This window comes from Mesoplodon bidens (genome assembly GCF_964165515.1).
Source record: "Mesoplodon bidens genome assembly, chromosome: 18".
Classification (NCBI taxonomy): domain Eukaryota; kingdom Metazoa; phylum Chordata; class Mammalia; order Artiodactyla; family Ziphiidae; genus Mesoplodon; species Mesoplodon bidens.
Genome location: NC_138175.1, coordinates 28785031 through 28800992, shown reverse-complemented (window position 1 = coordinate 28800992; position 15962 = coordinate 28785031). Strand labels below are relative to the sequence as shown.

At 51.5% G+C, this 15962-nt stretch overlaps 1 protein-coding gene across 1 annotated transcript; it reads left to right on the top strand.

Annotated features, from left to right (window-relative positions):
• Nucleotides 1-9697: 9697 nt before the first annotated feature.
• CETP (cholesteryl ester transfer protein) lies at nt 9698-15950 on the top strand (the record flags this gene model as incomplete). Its single annotated transcript, XM_081216009.1, is given in 12 exon segments — nt 9698-9747; nt 9935-10071; nt 10213-10371; nt 11080-11165; nt 12076-12131; nt 13329-13688; nt 13690-13750; nt 13916-14047; nt 14050-14084; nt 14991-15060; nt 15264-15355; nt 15876-15950. Coding segments are annotated over 12 exon segments (1278 nt in total). The 3' UTR covers nt 15916-15950.
• Nucleotides 15951-15962: the final 12 nt, after the last annotated feature.

Sequence of the window (15962 nt, the reverse complement as noted above, 5' to 3'; positions counted from 1 at the left end):
GTACGTACATTGTTTTATTAGACATAATGCTATTCCACACTTAATAGACTACGGTATAGTGGAAACATAACTTTTACAGGCACTGGGAAACCAAAAAAAGTTCATATGACTCACTTTATTGCGATATTCGCTTTATTGCAGTGGACTGCAACCAAACCCGCGGTATCTCCGAGGTGTGCCTGTACTTAACAATGGGCAGAATCCCCACATTGGTTCCCTCACGTGTGGAGTGAGGCCTATTATGGTAGGAAAACCAAGTGGAAGTCACGAGAACTGCCTCTACCTAGGAAAATGGTAAATGAAAAACAATACTGCATCCCTGGAGGGACTGCAGAGATCAGTGCCACCATCAAGGACTTGAGAGATGCAGGTATGGTGACTCCCACATCTCCAACCCCCATTCTGTCTGTGCGGAAGACAGATGGATGACAGTGGATGATCATAAACTGATGATTGGAGGTGGCGGTTCCAACTGCAACTGCTCTTCCAGATGTGGTTTCATTACTTAAGCAAATTAACACATCCCCTGGTTCCTGGTTTGCAGCTACTGATCTGGCAAGTGCTCTTTTCTCAATACCTGTTAGTAAAGACCACGAAAAGCAGTTTGCTTTCAGCTGGCCAGACCAGCAATACACCTTCACTGTCCTGCCTCAGGAAGATCAGCTCTCCAGCTTGATGTCATTATACTTTGATCTGCAGGCATCTTGATCACCTTTCCCTTCCACAAAATATCCCACAGGTTTAACATCGATGATATATGCGGTTTCCATCTAGAGAACAAGTAGTAACTATAGATATACTGGTAAGACATTTGCATTGTCGATGGTGGGAAATAGATTTCACCAAAAGTCAGGGGCCTTCCACCTGAGTGAAATTTCTAGCGATGCACTGGTTGGTTGCGTGTCAAGATATCTGTTTTTTCAGTGAAGGATAAGTTATTGTATCTGGCCCCTCCTACAGCCAAAAAACCAGGCACAACACCTAGTTGGCCTCTCTGGATATTGGACCTCTCTGGGTGTGTCACTCTGGCCCATTTACCAAGTGACCTGAAAAGCTGCCTATTTTGAGTGAGGCCCAGAACAAGAGGAAGATTTGCACCAGGTCCAGGCTGCTGTGTGTGCTGCTCTGCCACTTGGGCCACAGGGTCCAGCAGATCTCCTGGTGCTTGAAGAGGCGGGGGCAGGCAGGGATGCTGTCTGGAGCTTGCGGCAGGTCCCTAAGGATGAATCACAGTGGAGGCCCTTGGGATTTGGGGGCAAAGTCCTGCCATCCTCTGCAGATAATTCCTTTCCGTTTAAGTAACTACTGAGCCATTGGATTTACATCTGCAAAGACTCTATTTCCAAATAAGGTCACATCCCAGGGTTCTGGATGGACGTGAACCCGGGGGGATGTAATTCACCCCACAACAGGGAGAAGTGCTTTCCGGAGACACAACATTGATGTCATTGAACTGGAAGTTCAGACAGCTACCAGCCACTTTGGGTTCCTCAAGCCTCTAAGTCATCAGGCAGAGAAGGGAGTTATCCTGTTGGCTGGGGTGACTGACCCTGACTACCAAGAGGAAATCGGGCTGCTACTATACAATTAAGGGAGAAGATGTGCGGAATACAGGAGATCCCTAAGGCTACCCTGCCTTAAAGTCGATGGAAAATGCAATTAAGGCAGAACTGCAATTAAGGCAGAACTACTAATGGCCCTGACTCTTCAGGAATGAAGGTTTGGGTCACCCCAGCAACCATGACCAGCTGAGGTGCTTGCTGAGGGTGTGGAATGGGTAGTGGAAGAAAGTTGTAAAGACCAGCTACATCTATGTGACCAGTTGCAGAAATGAGGCCTGTAATTATCATGAATTATCTTGTAATTTTCATGTAATTCATCATTTTATTGTGCTGTTTGTATCTTCATACACAAACTTGTATAGATATATAGTAAGTATAAAGTGAATCTTTTTTTCTTCTTCCCTTATCGCCTTATCATGTAACATAAGATGAAATAATAATAGTTAACTTTACATAACAGGATCTTTCTTCTTTGGCCACGTGGCCTGCGGGATCATATTTCCCCGACCAGAGATCGAACCCGTGCCACCTGCAGTAGAAGCACAGAGTCTTAACCACTGGACCACCAGGGAAGTCCCTACATCACAGGATTTAAGTTACAGGATCTCATAGAGAAGAGTAACTGTCACCCAAGGACTTGGCAACCTCTTCTGGGGAAAGGATCCCTGTGTTTTGGGTTATAGACAGGATAGTTGCATCACATTCGATGGAAGCAAGCCTTTGTTATTTTCTTTATCTGGAGATTAAGTGTGGTTTAAGGACATGTGCGTGGGTAGCAAGTTGATAAAAGGTGAACTGGGCTAGGCCTAGTCATCCAATCAAACACTAATCTAGGTGTTGCTGGGAGGTTATTTTGCAGATGTGATTAACATCTACAATTGGTAGACTTTAAGGAGATTATCCTCTGCATCTGAGTTGGCCTCATCCAGCTAGCTGAAAGATCTGAAGACACGAATTGAGGTTTCCAGAGGACGAAGCCGTTAAGGCCGCGGGTGGCAGTATCAGCTTCTTCTCAAGAGTTTCCAGCCTGCTGGCCTGCCCTGCAACGTCAGACTCACCTAGCCAGCCTCTACAATCATGTAAGCCCATTTCTTGAAAGACAGAAACAAGCAAATAATCTCATGGGTTCTGTTTCTCTGCTAGAACCCTGACTGATAAAGGGTCCCAGCTCTGGAGGTTAGGAGTCCTGCTCCTCAGCCTGGTGCACCATACTGACCAGTGGGGTTGCTGCCAGGCAGGCTGTGTCCCTTGTTCAGAATCAGGTGCCCCCTGGCTCTGCTTGAGACCAAAGGCATATGGGGGCGGCTCCAGAGAAGGTATAAGGCTTTGCTCTGTGCCTCACAAAGAAGGTTTCCCATTCCAGCAGTGGGCTGGGCAGCCTTGGGGAAATGGGAAGAGGTGGCCTCCGCTGGAAGCACATCCTTAGGGTGGAAGGGGTGGGATATAACGGTGCAGGGAGCACGAAGTGAGGTGGGGCTAGCTGTCTCCGACGTGACACATCCAAGAGTGGCTTTGCCCGCATTGGTACCCAGTGGCCCGGCAGCAGCCGACTCAGACACTCTGACGCCTGTTGTACTCAGGCAAGCCTGAGTGTGCAGGAGCTTGCGTTCCCTGCCACACAGCTGGCTGAAGAGCACGCAGGCAGGCACGTGTCATGGGGTCAACACTCACAGTTATGCACTCAGGACCTTCGGTGCTGGGTGTTCCTGCCCTCATGGAGCTTACATCCTGGCAGGATGACAGAGACTAAAGAAGGAAACAAGTGGACATAAAATGACAAGTACTGGGGAAAAAACAGAGAAAGAAAAGAGAATAATGGGATGGGGGACACTAGTTATCAGTGGGTTTGGGGAAGGACAAGTGGTTAAGCAGTGGTCAGGGAAGGCCTCTGAGGGGGTGACACCTGAACGATGAGCTGGAGCAAACCAAGCAAAGATTTGGGGAAGGGTCTTCCAAGTAGAAAGAGAGGCGAGTGCAAAGGTCCCGAGGTAGGAACAAGGTCAGCATAGCCAATGCCTTAGAAGGTGGCAGGCGGCTGAAGTTGACTGAAGGGGGTGGTGGGTGAAGGGATCCACAAGTGGGGGGACAGATCATATAGGGGCTTCTAGGCCATCGTAAGGAATGTGGGTTCTAGTCAAAGTGAGATGGGATCCATTGGAGGAGTCATAAGGGAGGGAACAGTATGGTCTGATGGATTATAGTTCAAGGAGCTGGAGTTTTCCAGGGTGGGGGCGAGGGAGGAGAAATGATTTACACACAAGGGGTATAGGAGGGAGGACTGCTCACTGAGAACCTGCGGGGAAGGCCTCAAATCCAAGGTCAGAGCAAGGAGCTGAGGGCATGGAGGAGAGTGCCAGTGACGACAGAAGGCAGGTGGGAGGATTTGGGGTCAGGGAGGACTAGGGGGTGGGTTGGCTGAGGGCTGCAGGGAGCTGCAGAGGGTAAGAGTCCTGGTGGGGGCTGACTGGGAGACCCGTACCTAGTGGTGCTGGAGACAGACAGGGAGGCGTTGGCAGGATGAGGCCAGAGAGGTCATCCCTAGGGGAGGGCAGAGGGTGCAAGGGCAGGAGAGCTGGTTTGAGCCCTGGGTCCTCTCCAGGCTGAGCCCCTGCTCCCTCATCCAAAACATAGGCCCCTAGGACATAAAAAACTGCTCTGTCCACCCCACAGGGGCTGTGAGGCTCAAAATAACGCAGTGTTCTCCAAAGGCGGCAAACGTGCCCTGGGGTGGGTGTGCAGAACCAAATCTAGAGGGTCTGTCCCTTATTTTAATAACCGTGTTACTTTTCAATGTATTAGATAAGCGTATTTTTCTACTTAAAGGGGAGATACGAAGTTCCCTTTTAAAATACATTTAAGTAAAAAAAAGCGAGTCGGTTTAAAAGGTTAAGTAAGTAACAGTCTAAAGCATGTGCAGAGAAGGCAGAAATCATGGCAGTAGTTTTTGAATGATGGAGGTCAGGAAACACTAAAAGCTTTGTGAACATATAGCCCATGAAAATGTTAAAAAAAAAAAAAAGACACGAATCTCATCGCGATCGTTTGTGTTTGGGTGACTCTCGTGGGTGCATGTGCACATGTGTGGGCGTGTGCGTCTCATAGGCAGATGTAGCTGGGGTTGGTGTGTATCGGCCTGTGTGTAGGGGGCCTGTGTGTGTATGTGGAATGAGCACATCCGTGCACACGTGCACGCAAGGTTATTTGCATGTGCACGTGGATTGCTTTATCTGGGCAGGTGTGTGGGTACAGGTACACCAGGTATGCGAGCATCTTGAGTTACAGCCACCTCCCTCTCCCCAGCCCTCAGCGCTACCCAGTGGCACTGGGCTGGGCCGGAAGCCTGGGGCCAGCTGGTCTCCAGCCACCAGGGGGCAGCAGAGGCCGAGCAGGGCCTTCTTCAGGACGGGTGTCCTCTGAGTTTGGCATGCGAGGCCCTCTGAAGTCTCCCTCTGTCCTGTCCCCACTTCCCCTGATCACCCCGGGCCTCTGCCAGATTAGCCAGTGGCCCGTGACTGAGGCTTGCTGGAAGACCTAGGACTCAGAAAATGGACCTGTGGTCGTAGGTGGTTTGGGATTCCTGGGGTCATGGGGGGAAGGGACCCGGGTCCCTGAGGTGCTGGCATCTGGAATTCTGGGGGTGTGTACAGCTGGCTGGCCACTTCTGACTCTTCTGCAGGCTGGGCTCTGGGTCTCTTCTCAGGGGTGCTCTGTAGCTGTCTGTCTCCCCTACTCTCAGCCCCACGCCTGTTCAGAATACAGTTGAACCCTTGGGCTCACCCCTGGCTTGTGGCGAGTAGGCCCCTCCGAGCCTCCCAGGTTGGCATCGCAGGGGCAACTGGATCCTAGAGCCCTTCGGCTCCGTCCCTGCATCCAGGGCCACCACCCGCACTAACGGGGGAGCACCCCCAGGTCAGCCCAGTGGTGGCAGTGACTAACCCAAATCCCGGAAGCCCCCACAGTCTTTCCATCCACAAATATGTAACGAGGTCCTACTGTGTGCCAGGCACTGCTGCAGAAACTCACCTTCTAGTGATGGGCGACTTCTTCCCTGCCACCCTTGAGGACCGAGGCCTCGCTAGAGCAGAGTATATTAACACCCAGCAGCTTTCCTCCCAGCCTGGAGAAGAGGATGAGCCATGATGATAAGACAGCCGACTGTGGGCCAGGCAAGCAATACCTCCTTTAATTCTCCCACCAATCCTAGGAGATGCATAAAATGCGCCCATTTTATGCTTGAAGAAACTGAGGCTCTGAGAGGTTAAGTGGCTTACCCAAGTCGCGCAGCCGGTGAGTGGCCCACGCTGGGAGCCACATGTAGCCTGCTCACATTCAGAAGTTCTCTTTCTTTAGAGACCCCTGGGCACGGCGTAGACACAGCCTCCTACTCTTTGTTGTGACTGAATATGAAGGAGCAAGTCAGTCCCCTGGGGACTCAAGGGTGACTTTATCTCCCCCATCCTTGCCGTCACCCCCACCCCAGGTGACCAAGTTAACAATCTAGTGTGTGTCCTTCCAAATAATCTGACATGGACCTACATATACATAATCAGGGTCTGGGGCTATCATCATTATCTGCTTTAGAGACATTTTTCTCCCTCAGTGAAACTGTGGTAAATTGAATAATGCCCACCTCCCCCCTCCCCCCACTAAAAAGATATCCCTGCCCTAATCCCTAGCTGACTTTTTGCACTTTTACAATCATCATGATGTAGGATTCCATTTATACAAAAGGTCCAGAGCAGATTTGTGGTTGCCAGGGGCTGGGGGGTTGGGAGGAGTGACTGCTTATTGGGTGTGGAGTTTCCCTTTAGGGTGAAGAAGATGTTCTGGAATTTGACGCTTGCACACAACACTGTGAATGTATTAAATGTCACTGAACTGTACCTTTTAAAATGGTAAATTTTAAGGTATGTGTATTTTACCATGATAAAAGTAAATAAAAGAGGATTAAATGAGATAATGTAAACAGCATATAGCTCAAAAATATAGCTGATACTATGATTATTAAGTTTTAAGAATTTAAGATGCAGGGTTCTAAGTTTGAAGGGATAGATTTTTTTAATTGAAATATAGTTGATTTACAATGTTGTATTAGTTTCTGGTGTACAGCAAAGTGATTGTTTTATATATATATATATATATATATTCTTTTTCAGATTCTTTTCCCATACAGGTTATTACAAAATATTGAGTATAGTTCCCTGTGCTATACAGTAGGTCCTTGCTGTTTATCTGTTTTATATATAGTAATGTGTATCTGTTAATCCCAACCTCTTAACTTATCCCTCCCGGCCAGGGATAGGTTTTTTTTTTTTTTTTTTGGTTTTGGTTTTTGGTTTTGGTTGATTGCTTGGTTGGTTCTATTTGTTTTATTTTGCTTTTTAAACCTTCTTTTAAAAAATAAATTTATTTTTTTTATTTATTTTTGGCTGCATTGGGTCTTCGTTGCTGCGTGCGGGCTTTCTCTAGTTGTAGTGAGTGGGGGCTGCTCTTCGTTGCGTGGCTTCTCTTTGTTGCGGAGCACAGGCTCTAGACACGCGGGCTTCAGTAGTTGTGGTGCGTGGGCTTCAGTAGTTGTGGCCCACGGGCTCAGTAGTTGTGGCTTGCAGGCTCTAGAGTGCAGGCTCAGTAGTTGTGGCGCATGGGCTTAGTTGCTCTGCGGTGTGTGGCATCTTCCCAGATGAGGGCTTGAACCCACGTTCCCTGCATTGGCAGGTGGATTCTTAACCACTACGCCACCAGAACCAGGAGGCAAGATGACTATTTGCTGAATAATAACATCCACCATTCAAAAAAAAAAAGGCCTTATTTTACTTTTTAGTCCATTACTCCCTGGGCCTCTCACACTCCCATGCCAGGCCCCCCAGCAGCCAGCTGCACTAAAGGATGGGCATGCCTCCCTCTCTGCTGTGGGTAGAGCCGCGACCGCCAGAACCCTGGCTGGGGCACCCTCAGTCACTGCCCTCCACGGCCCCAGGAGTGGAACATGCACAGCAGCCAGGAGGACAGTAGCCCCCCAGGGAGTCTTCCCGTTCCTGGGAAATGGAGCCCATTAACGAGGCTCCCAAGCCCCAGCCCGTGGATGGGGATGTTGGGGATTCCTGGGCGGAATCTCTGCCCTCCAGCCCCCACCCTGGTGAGACCAGTGGGCACATGCCTGCTCATCATACCCTCGCGATGACTGTGGGTATGTACCCCCCAGGGGCTGGGTGCCCAGGGGAAATAGGCCCCACCCAGCTGGGCCTTGGGAATCAGTGAGGCTCACCTAGCTCTGTGAGTGGGTGTATCACGTGGGGCTAGGGAGGGACCTGCCCGAGAGCAGTCTGGGCAAGCCCTCCCTTTGTGGATAGCATCCTGTCATATCCTTGAGGCCCTGGCTCCCTACCTGAGGACTCTTGAGAAGGAGAAATCAGCTGTTTGGTCTCAGTTGCTAAGGGGAATTCTTGGCCCCAGCTGTGAGTAAAACACTGTATGTTATAGTTTTTGAAAAATAATACATTCATGTGACCCAAAATTCAAAGGGCATGGAATTCCCCCACCCCTTTCTCCCAGACACCCAGTTCCTCCCAGAGGCAGCCCATGTTTTCAGCATCTTGTGTACCCACCCACGGATACTTTGTGCTGATCAAGCAAAAACCTAATATAGGACTCTTTTTTTTTTTTTTTTTTTTGCGGTACGCAGGCCTCTCACTGTTGTGGCCTCTCCCGTTGCGGAGCACAGGCTCCAGACGTGCAGGCTCAGCGGCCATGGCTCATGGGCCCAGCTGCTCCACGGCATGTGGGATCTTCCCGGACTGGGGCAAGAACCCGTGTCCCCTGCATCGGCAGGCAGACTCTCAACCACTGCACTACCAGGGAAGCCCTCTTTTTTTTTATTGGAGTATAATTGCTTTACAATGTTGTGTTAGCTTCTGCTGTACAACAAAGTGAATCAGCTATATGTATACATATTGGGTCCACTGCCTTTGTCTCCTTGGATGCAAAGGGCAATGGTCAACATTTTCCCATTTTACAGATGAGGCAACTGAGGTTCAGAGAGAGCCAGTGACCAATTCACGGTGACACAGTGAGTGAGTCAGGGGCCAACTAGACCCGATCCCTGACTCCCAGTGTGTGCTCCTACCCACCCCTACTTGGGGCTCGGGGACTTGTGAAAGCCCTCTGTACAGAATACAGACCTTATAGTTTAGGTCCTCCTTCTAATGTCCATCAGCTTCATCATGTAGAATATGTTAGTGCACCTCTCTGAGCTCAGAACCCTCACCTATAAAATGAAGATAATAATTGATATCTCCTTATGAGTTTATCATAAGAACCAAATAAGATAAAGCATGTAAAGAGCTCAGCACAGCACCTGGCTTTTCTACGCCATTCAACAAGCTTTTATTGCGAGCCTACTATGTGCTGAGCACCTACTATGCAAGGATCCAGTGCAGCCTTGATCCTGGCTCAGGGAGCTCTCAGCCTAGCAGGCTCAAAATAAGAGCTCAATGAACGGTGGATGTTATTATTCAGCAAATAGTCATCTTGCCTCCTGGTTCTGGGAAGTGGAGGTGAGACCACCGTACCTGAGTCTCCACCCAAGTCTAGAATGTGGGACTGTGAGAGGAGGGGCTGGCATCTTTTTTTTTTTTTTTTTTTTGCGGTACGTGGCCTCTCACTGTTGTGGCCTCTCCCGTTGCGGAGCACAGGCTCCGGACGCGCAGGCTCAGCGGCCATGGCTCACGGGCCCAGCTGCTCCGTGGCATTTGGGATCTTCCCAGACCGGGGCACGAACCCGTGTCCCCTGCATCGGCAGGCAGACTCTCAACCACTGCGCCACCAGGGAAGCCCCTGGGGCTGGCATCTTGATCCCCACCCTCTGTGTCCCTGACTGGGGTCACATTAGTTGAGTAGGTGCTCAGTAAATATTTGTGGAATGAATGTGCAGAGGCAAAAACCTTCGTAGAGGAAAGCCCCTCACCCCCCTGCCACACACACACACACACACACGCACACACACACGGACACACACACAGATTGCTTCAGGACGGGAGGACTGACAAGTGACTTGATTTACCTTTCTCTGTGACTTTTGACTATGCAGATACCAGTGTTATATTTTAAAACTTAATTGATTAATATTTTTAAGTGGAATGGCACAAGAGCTCATCCATGGTGAACCATGCTATGTGTCCTGTGACTGGTACTGAAGAGAATTCAGAATGGGAGGGGGTGGCAAGGACGAGGTACGTACTCCAGGAAGGTGGCCACAGAGACTGAGACCATGGCACCAGGAGCCATGATCATTGTCAGCCTGGCTCCTGTTACCATCTTAGGACGTGGGGTTAAGTTCAGTGTGGCAGAACGCCATCCTCTCGGTGTGTCCCCAGGCCTCCTGCCCCGCTGGACCTAGGCTTCCCAGACCTCCGGAGCTGCAACTGTGAGGTGCCAGGTGAGTGCCAGCACGTTCCTCCATGTGTTCGCCTGTCGGTAGAGCTCCCGGCGGTGCGGGAGGGGGACACTGACGGTGAGTGCGCTGCTCGGGCCTGGGTGCGGCAGGCGTTCACTCAGAGTTGTTCCCTTCCTACCTCTCAATCCTCTGGAAGCCAAGGACATGGGAACCTAGATGGCAGGAGTGGTCCCGACACCCCCAAAATTCTGATTCCAGCCTACTGTAATCGCAAAGAGACCTTGAAGGGTGCCAGCATGGGGCCGGGGGGGTACTCCAAGATAGCCCCTGGCCTCATTCTGCCCCAGAGACAGGCTGTCGGTGATGGAGGGGGTTTGGGAAGCGCCAAGGAGGGCAAAAGCTCTGGGGAGGCAGCGGGTCAGTGGGGGCAAAGGAAGAGCCCAAGGTGGGGAGGCCCCTCCCTGACTGCTGTGTGGCCTCACGTAGTTCGCTTCCTGTCTCTGGGCCTCAGCCTCTGGCACAGTTCAATAAGGGAGGCTAAGGGCAATGATCTCTAAACCAGAATACCGAAGTGTTAGGCACGTACCCCTGGAGGGCGTGCAAGAGGTTGCTGTGCAGTACACAGATGCAGCATTAAGTACCCTGGTACCAAATTCCAGCGAGGGAAACCCCACAAAGCTGTCTCCCTTTTTGAACTGAGTTTTGATTTACATGCAACAGCATGCCTCAAACTGAGGGTCATTGTCAAGCGAGAGTATCTGGCAACAATGAAATGTCTTCATTTTATTGTCATTATATGTTAGCCTCTTTCTATTTATGGCAAAAGAGATAACGTTTATTTTTGCATACATTTGTTTAAGTAAAAAAAAGAATAAATTTTGTTTTAAGTATTAAGCAATTATCCAGATACATAGGAGAGGGCAAACATGGTGCCAGGTGGTAGAGGGGAGACAAGCAGAAGGTGGGAATCCTGGCTGGAAACCTCGCTCTGAACCTGAGAGAAGGCCAGAGGGGCAGTGAATTAGGCAAGACCCTCTGCCCCGGAAGTGCCTCCTGTCCCATGGGAGCTGTGCAGACATGGGCTCTGCATGGGCCCGCCCACAGCTGCCTCCCTCCTGCCCCCAGCCCTGCTGGCCAGTGACCGCGCCTGCCCCAAAGGCATTTTGTACCAGGCGTTGTGTACCGACTTACCAAGCCTGCCCTCCTGGGGTGTAAGTACAACCACCACTGCTCTGTGCGTGCATCTGTCTGTCTACCCATTTGTCTGTCGGTCCAGGGCTCCTTTGGGGGGCACCCACTGAGAAGGAGACTCCCTGGCCAGAAGCCAGCTCTGATGCAGGGGCTGCCACACTGTAGCCCAGAGAGAGGACAGCCCTGGGCTGAGTGGAGCAATCCTCACTCTCTCCTGTCCTCACCTTCAAGTCAAGCTCTTTGGTGAGAAGGTCCCTGAGGGGCTGCAAACAGCCTGATGTGGGAGTTTGTGTTTGCCTGGGACCCAGGATCATTCTGGGGCTCGAGTTAAGTTTCAGAGCAGAGCCAGGTTGAGGGTCAGGTTAGAAGGTGAAGGTTAGGTCCGTGTGTATTTGGTGTTGGGGATCCTTCCATGGCTGGAGTCAGGGGTTAGCATGAGCCCAGGATGGGGAGGCTCTGTCACTCACTCACTGCTGTGTGACCTTGGTCAGCTCCCCTACCTTCTCTGGGCCCTAGCCTCTTAAGGGCATAGGGAGGCTAAACGCAATGGTCTCTAAAACGGAGGATGTCAAAGTTTGAGTCCCAGGACTACACACTCAGTTTGTATTTGGGGGAGGGGGTGTCGCGGCACAGTCTCGGTGACGCTGGGCTTAGTGTGTGGCTGGGTTCAGAGGCTGCCATTTGACTAGGATCATGGGTTTCCTGTGTGTTGGGATCCAGAGGCTAGGGTATGACTGGGATCTCTGGCCAGGGTCAGGGGTCAGAGCTCTCTCTCTATGTGCCCTGAGCATAGCCATCTAACTTATGCCAGAGTGAGGCCAAGTCCAACCCCTCATCCCAAAGAGGCTGAGCCACAGCTGAGGCCAGGGGACAGGGCACTGGTCCTGAACCTGCAGCCCCTCACCACTGCCCTCCCTTCTCATGAGCCAGGAGGCCACCAAGGTGATCCAGACAGCCTCCAGCGATATCAAGGGCAAAGGGCCATGGTGATCCTTGGCCAAGTCAAGTAAGGTCTGCACAAGTGAGTCAGGCCTGGGGTGTGAACAGTTGGGGATTGGTGGGGAGTAGCCTGAAACTTGCCCCCAGCCCCCAGAGAGGAAGTGCAGCCAGGAGAACTCAGACCCCCCCACCTGACTTGACACCAGGGCCAGAAGCCTGGTATTGCACAACCTGCCCCCACCATGCTGCTTCAACCCACTCACCATCCCCCAGTGCCCCTGTGGGGATTTATTGGAAGGTATCAGTCTCTCCAACAGCCCCAGTAAGATTCGGGCCTTAGAGGGAGGGTAGAGGGAGGCAGGGTAGTAAGATCTCTTGGCAAACTGAGTCTCCTGACTTTACCTGGGCTGAGGCTGTGCTATAGGCCAGGCACCTTTACAAACAATACCTCATTTTACCTTCAGCACATCCCTCTACTGGCCCTGCTTACTGAACAAGGAAACAGGAGCTCAGAGAGGCTAAGCAGCTTGGAGGTCACACAGCGAGGCTAGCAGCGGTAAGCTCAGGTTCCAACCCAGGTCTAAGCACTAGGCTGGGCCCCTGGAACACGACACATCCACCTTCTGGGCCCCTCAGGCTGCAAGGGAACAGGTTCTGTGTCTGTATATCTGTGTGAGTCCTCAGGGATGGGGAAGACACTGTTCAGGGACCTAATCTTTGTCCTAAAACCTCATCTTCCCCAACCCCCCCCCGCCCCCCCACCCCAAAGACAAGCTCAATAAAGGTAGACTCTGATTTGCACAGGTAACCAACCTGGTGCTGGAGTCGGTGTAAACATTTTACTACCACTAGGGGGCGCTGGCGATGCTGAATGCCACCGTTACCTCTTGGGAGGAAAGCACCTGCCGCCAGCAGCTGGAGTGGGGGCGTCCCAGGTCTAGTGGGGCCTCCAACGGGGCTGCCCCAGCCCCGCACTCTCTGTGTAACATTAGGCTTCAGTTTCCCTTCTGTAAAATGAGGATAAAGCCATCTTAGACCTACATCACAAGAGGTCAGAGATGGCAAAGTTGCCTGGAGAAGTTAAAAGAGATATTACCCTGAATAAATCATCAACAATTCAATAAGACCAACTTCCATAGAATAAACTTCCATAGAATAAATTTCATTAATATATAACTTATCCAAAGTAAACATGGGTGGAGTAGAGATTAAATGTGATTGACCATGACTGATATTAGGTGAAGCTGGACTCAGCTCCAGGAGGATAGGACAGGGCTTTGCCCACTGCATCCCTGGGCAGCGCAGGGTGACAAGAAGTGGAGATGTGACAAAAACACGCCCTTGCCTCTTCCCAGGCCCCCGACACCCTTCCTTATTTCCCTTTGTTCTCCCAGTGTCCAGATCAGCCACCTGTCCGTCACCAGCAGCCAGGTAGAGTTGGTGGAAGACAAGTCCACCAATGTCTCCATTCAGAATGCGCCTGTGATCTTCAAGGGGACCCTGGGGCGCCTGGAGATAAGCATTCCTGTTCAACTGACATGCCTCTCCCTGGCCCTCTCTGGGCTGAGGGCGGAAAGAGGGTCTTGGGCCGTGGCCTCCTTGCAGGTTGAGGGTTGATCAGTCTGTCGACTTTGAAATCGACTCTACTGACCTTCAGATCAACACACACAGCTGAATATGTGTCCTACTCCCTCTGGGGAGGCAGGGAGGCTGGACTCCAGGAATCCGCCTCAGCAGAGAGGGAAGGCTAGGCAGACCGAGGATTCTGAGGCTGCCAAAGACGGTCCAGCCTGGGAAGTTTGCTGGCTGGGGGAGCCCAAAGCTAGCCTAGCTCCTGGCTGGCCTGGGCAGCACATGGGTTCTGCCTGGAGGCCGAGGCTGCCCTGATGTGGTGTCAGGGGACTCTGCAGCCTGTGATTCTGGCAGTGTGTGGACCAATGCCCCTGAATGCTACCTATCTTTCCACACAGGCTGCTCCTGCATCTCCAAGGGGAGTGCAAGTAAGTACGCTACCTCTGTGGCCCCCATTTCTACTTGTGCCCCTTCCTGTTAGCATGAGCCCCAGGAGTATGGAAGGGTGGTGTGTCCACTGCCCCTCCGAGGGTCAACCCCAGACCATGCCTGTGGCAGCCAAACCTGGGGGATCAATCTTTTCAGTGGGGTCATTACCTACCTCTCCCCATCAACACCCCCTTAAAGGCTGGAAAAAAATAATTGCTAACAGTTACTGAGAACTTGCTATGAGCCAAGCACTGTTCCAAGCTATTTGCATGGATTAGTTAATTACATCCTCACAACCCAACCCTGGAAGGTAGATTGTGTTATTAACCCCATTCTTACATATGGGCAAACTGAGGCACAGAGAGCTTAGGAAGGAAAGAAAAACTCATATCTGCTGGCATCCCAGGCATCACACAAGTTCGCAGCTACAATTCCTAGCCAAGCTAAGTAACTGGCTGAGGACACACAGCTTGCCACTAGGGGGTGGGGGCAGGATTTGAACCCAGCAGCCCCCCTGACTCTGGAACCTGAGATCCTGAGTACTCTACTCAGATCTTTCTCTTGGCCAACCCTCTGTCAAGCTGCTGTGAGCAGCCCTGATTCAGGCCCCTCTCTGCCCGTGGAGCAGATGGACACATGTGTGAATCTGAATTCAGGCATATCCATGTGTGTGAGTGTAACAGGTATGAACATCACGGGCAATGGGGCCTCCCGAGGGACTCTGGGCTGGTTAACACTCAGGTCTGAGGCTCCTTCTGAGGCTCAGTGTTCTTAGCTGTGAAATGGGGTTATAGCTGGGTTATAGGAGGATTCCAAGGCTGGCAGAGCCCTGAGCAGTGCCTGGCACACAGTAGGCGCTCAATGGATGCACAGGACTGGATCACCGCAGCACTTGCTCCCTTCAGGCCCAGGTGGACCAAGCAGCTGTTCACAGACTTCATCTCCTTCACGCTGAAGCTGGTCCTAAAGGGACAGGTGAGTGGGGCTCGCCTACCCCTCTGGCCCGACCACTCGTTGTGGGGAGCAGTCCAGGGTTATGCCCCAAGGTTGGGTCCTCCTCCCCCCATTGCCTTTCCCTGAGAAACAGCCACCACTTCCCAGTGTGGTCAGTCCCCTGTGCCTGTTCCCAGCACTGCCACCCCCACGTGGCCCTGCCCCTCTTCTGGTCTCCTTTCCAGCCTGGTGAGCCACCTGCCCTGTCCGCCCCAGATCTGCGAAGAGATCTGCATCATCTCCAACATCATAGCCAACTTAGTCCAGACAAGGGCTGGTGAGTGTGCTTTGGTCTGCATGCCTTGGAAGGCAGTGGTGGGAACCAGGAGGCCACCTTTGGTCACTATGCAACCTTGGGACAGTCATTGCCCCTATCTGGGTCTCACAGCCCCTGTGTGGCTCTACCGTTTGGTGATTAGTTATGGTCAGGCTATGGCAAGTCACTTCCCCTCAGAGCTGCAGCCTGTCAGGCTGTGACCTTGGGCAAGTCACGTAACCTCTCTGAACCTCAGTTTTCTCATCTGCAAGATGGGGGTGATAATAGCAACTACCCCATACGGCGGTTGTGAGAATTGAGTGGGAAAAAATGTATATAAAATGCTTAAGATGGTACCCGGCCCAGTTGGTCCCTATTATTACTACTGCTATTACTAGCCTGGTACCCCCAGCATGAGCATACTGTCAAGTACTTCTCAAGCAGCAATAAACAACGGGTGAAAGCTAAGAGGAAGAAAGTGGTTTGGAGGTCTAAGACTCCCCTGCCCTTCCCTGAGTCTATTCCCTCCCTTCCCATACAGCCTTGGGCTAAGGGGGAACTCCCACAAGGCTGTGCAGTGAAGAAAAAACTACTCAGGACTCAGTTTTCTCATCTGTCCAATGGGGAC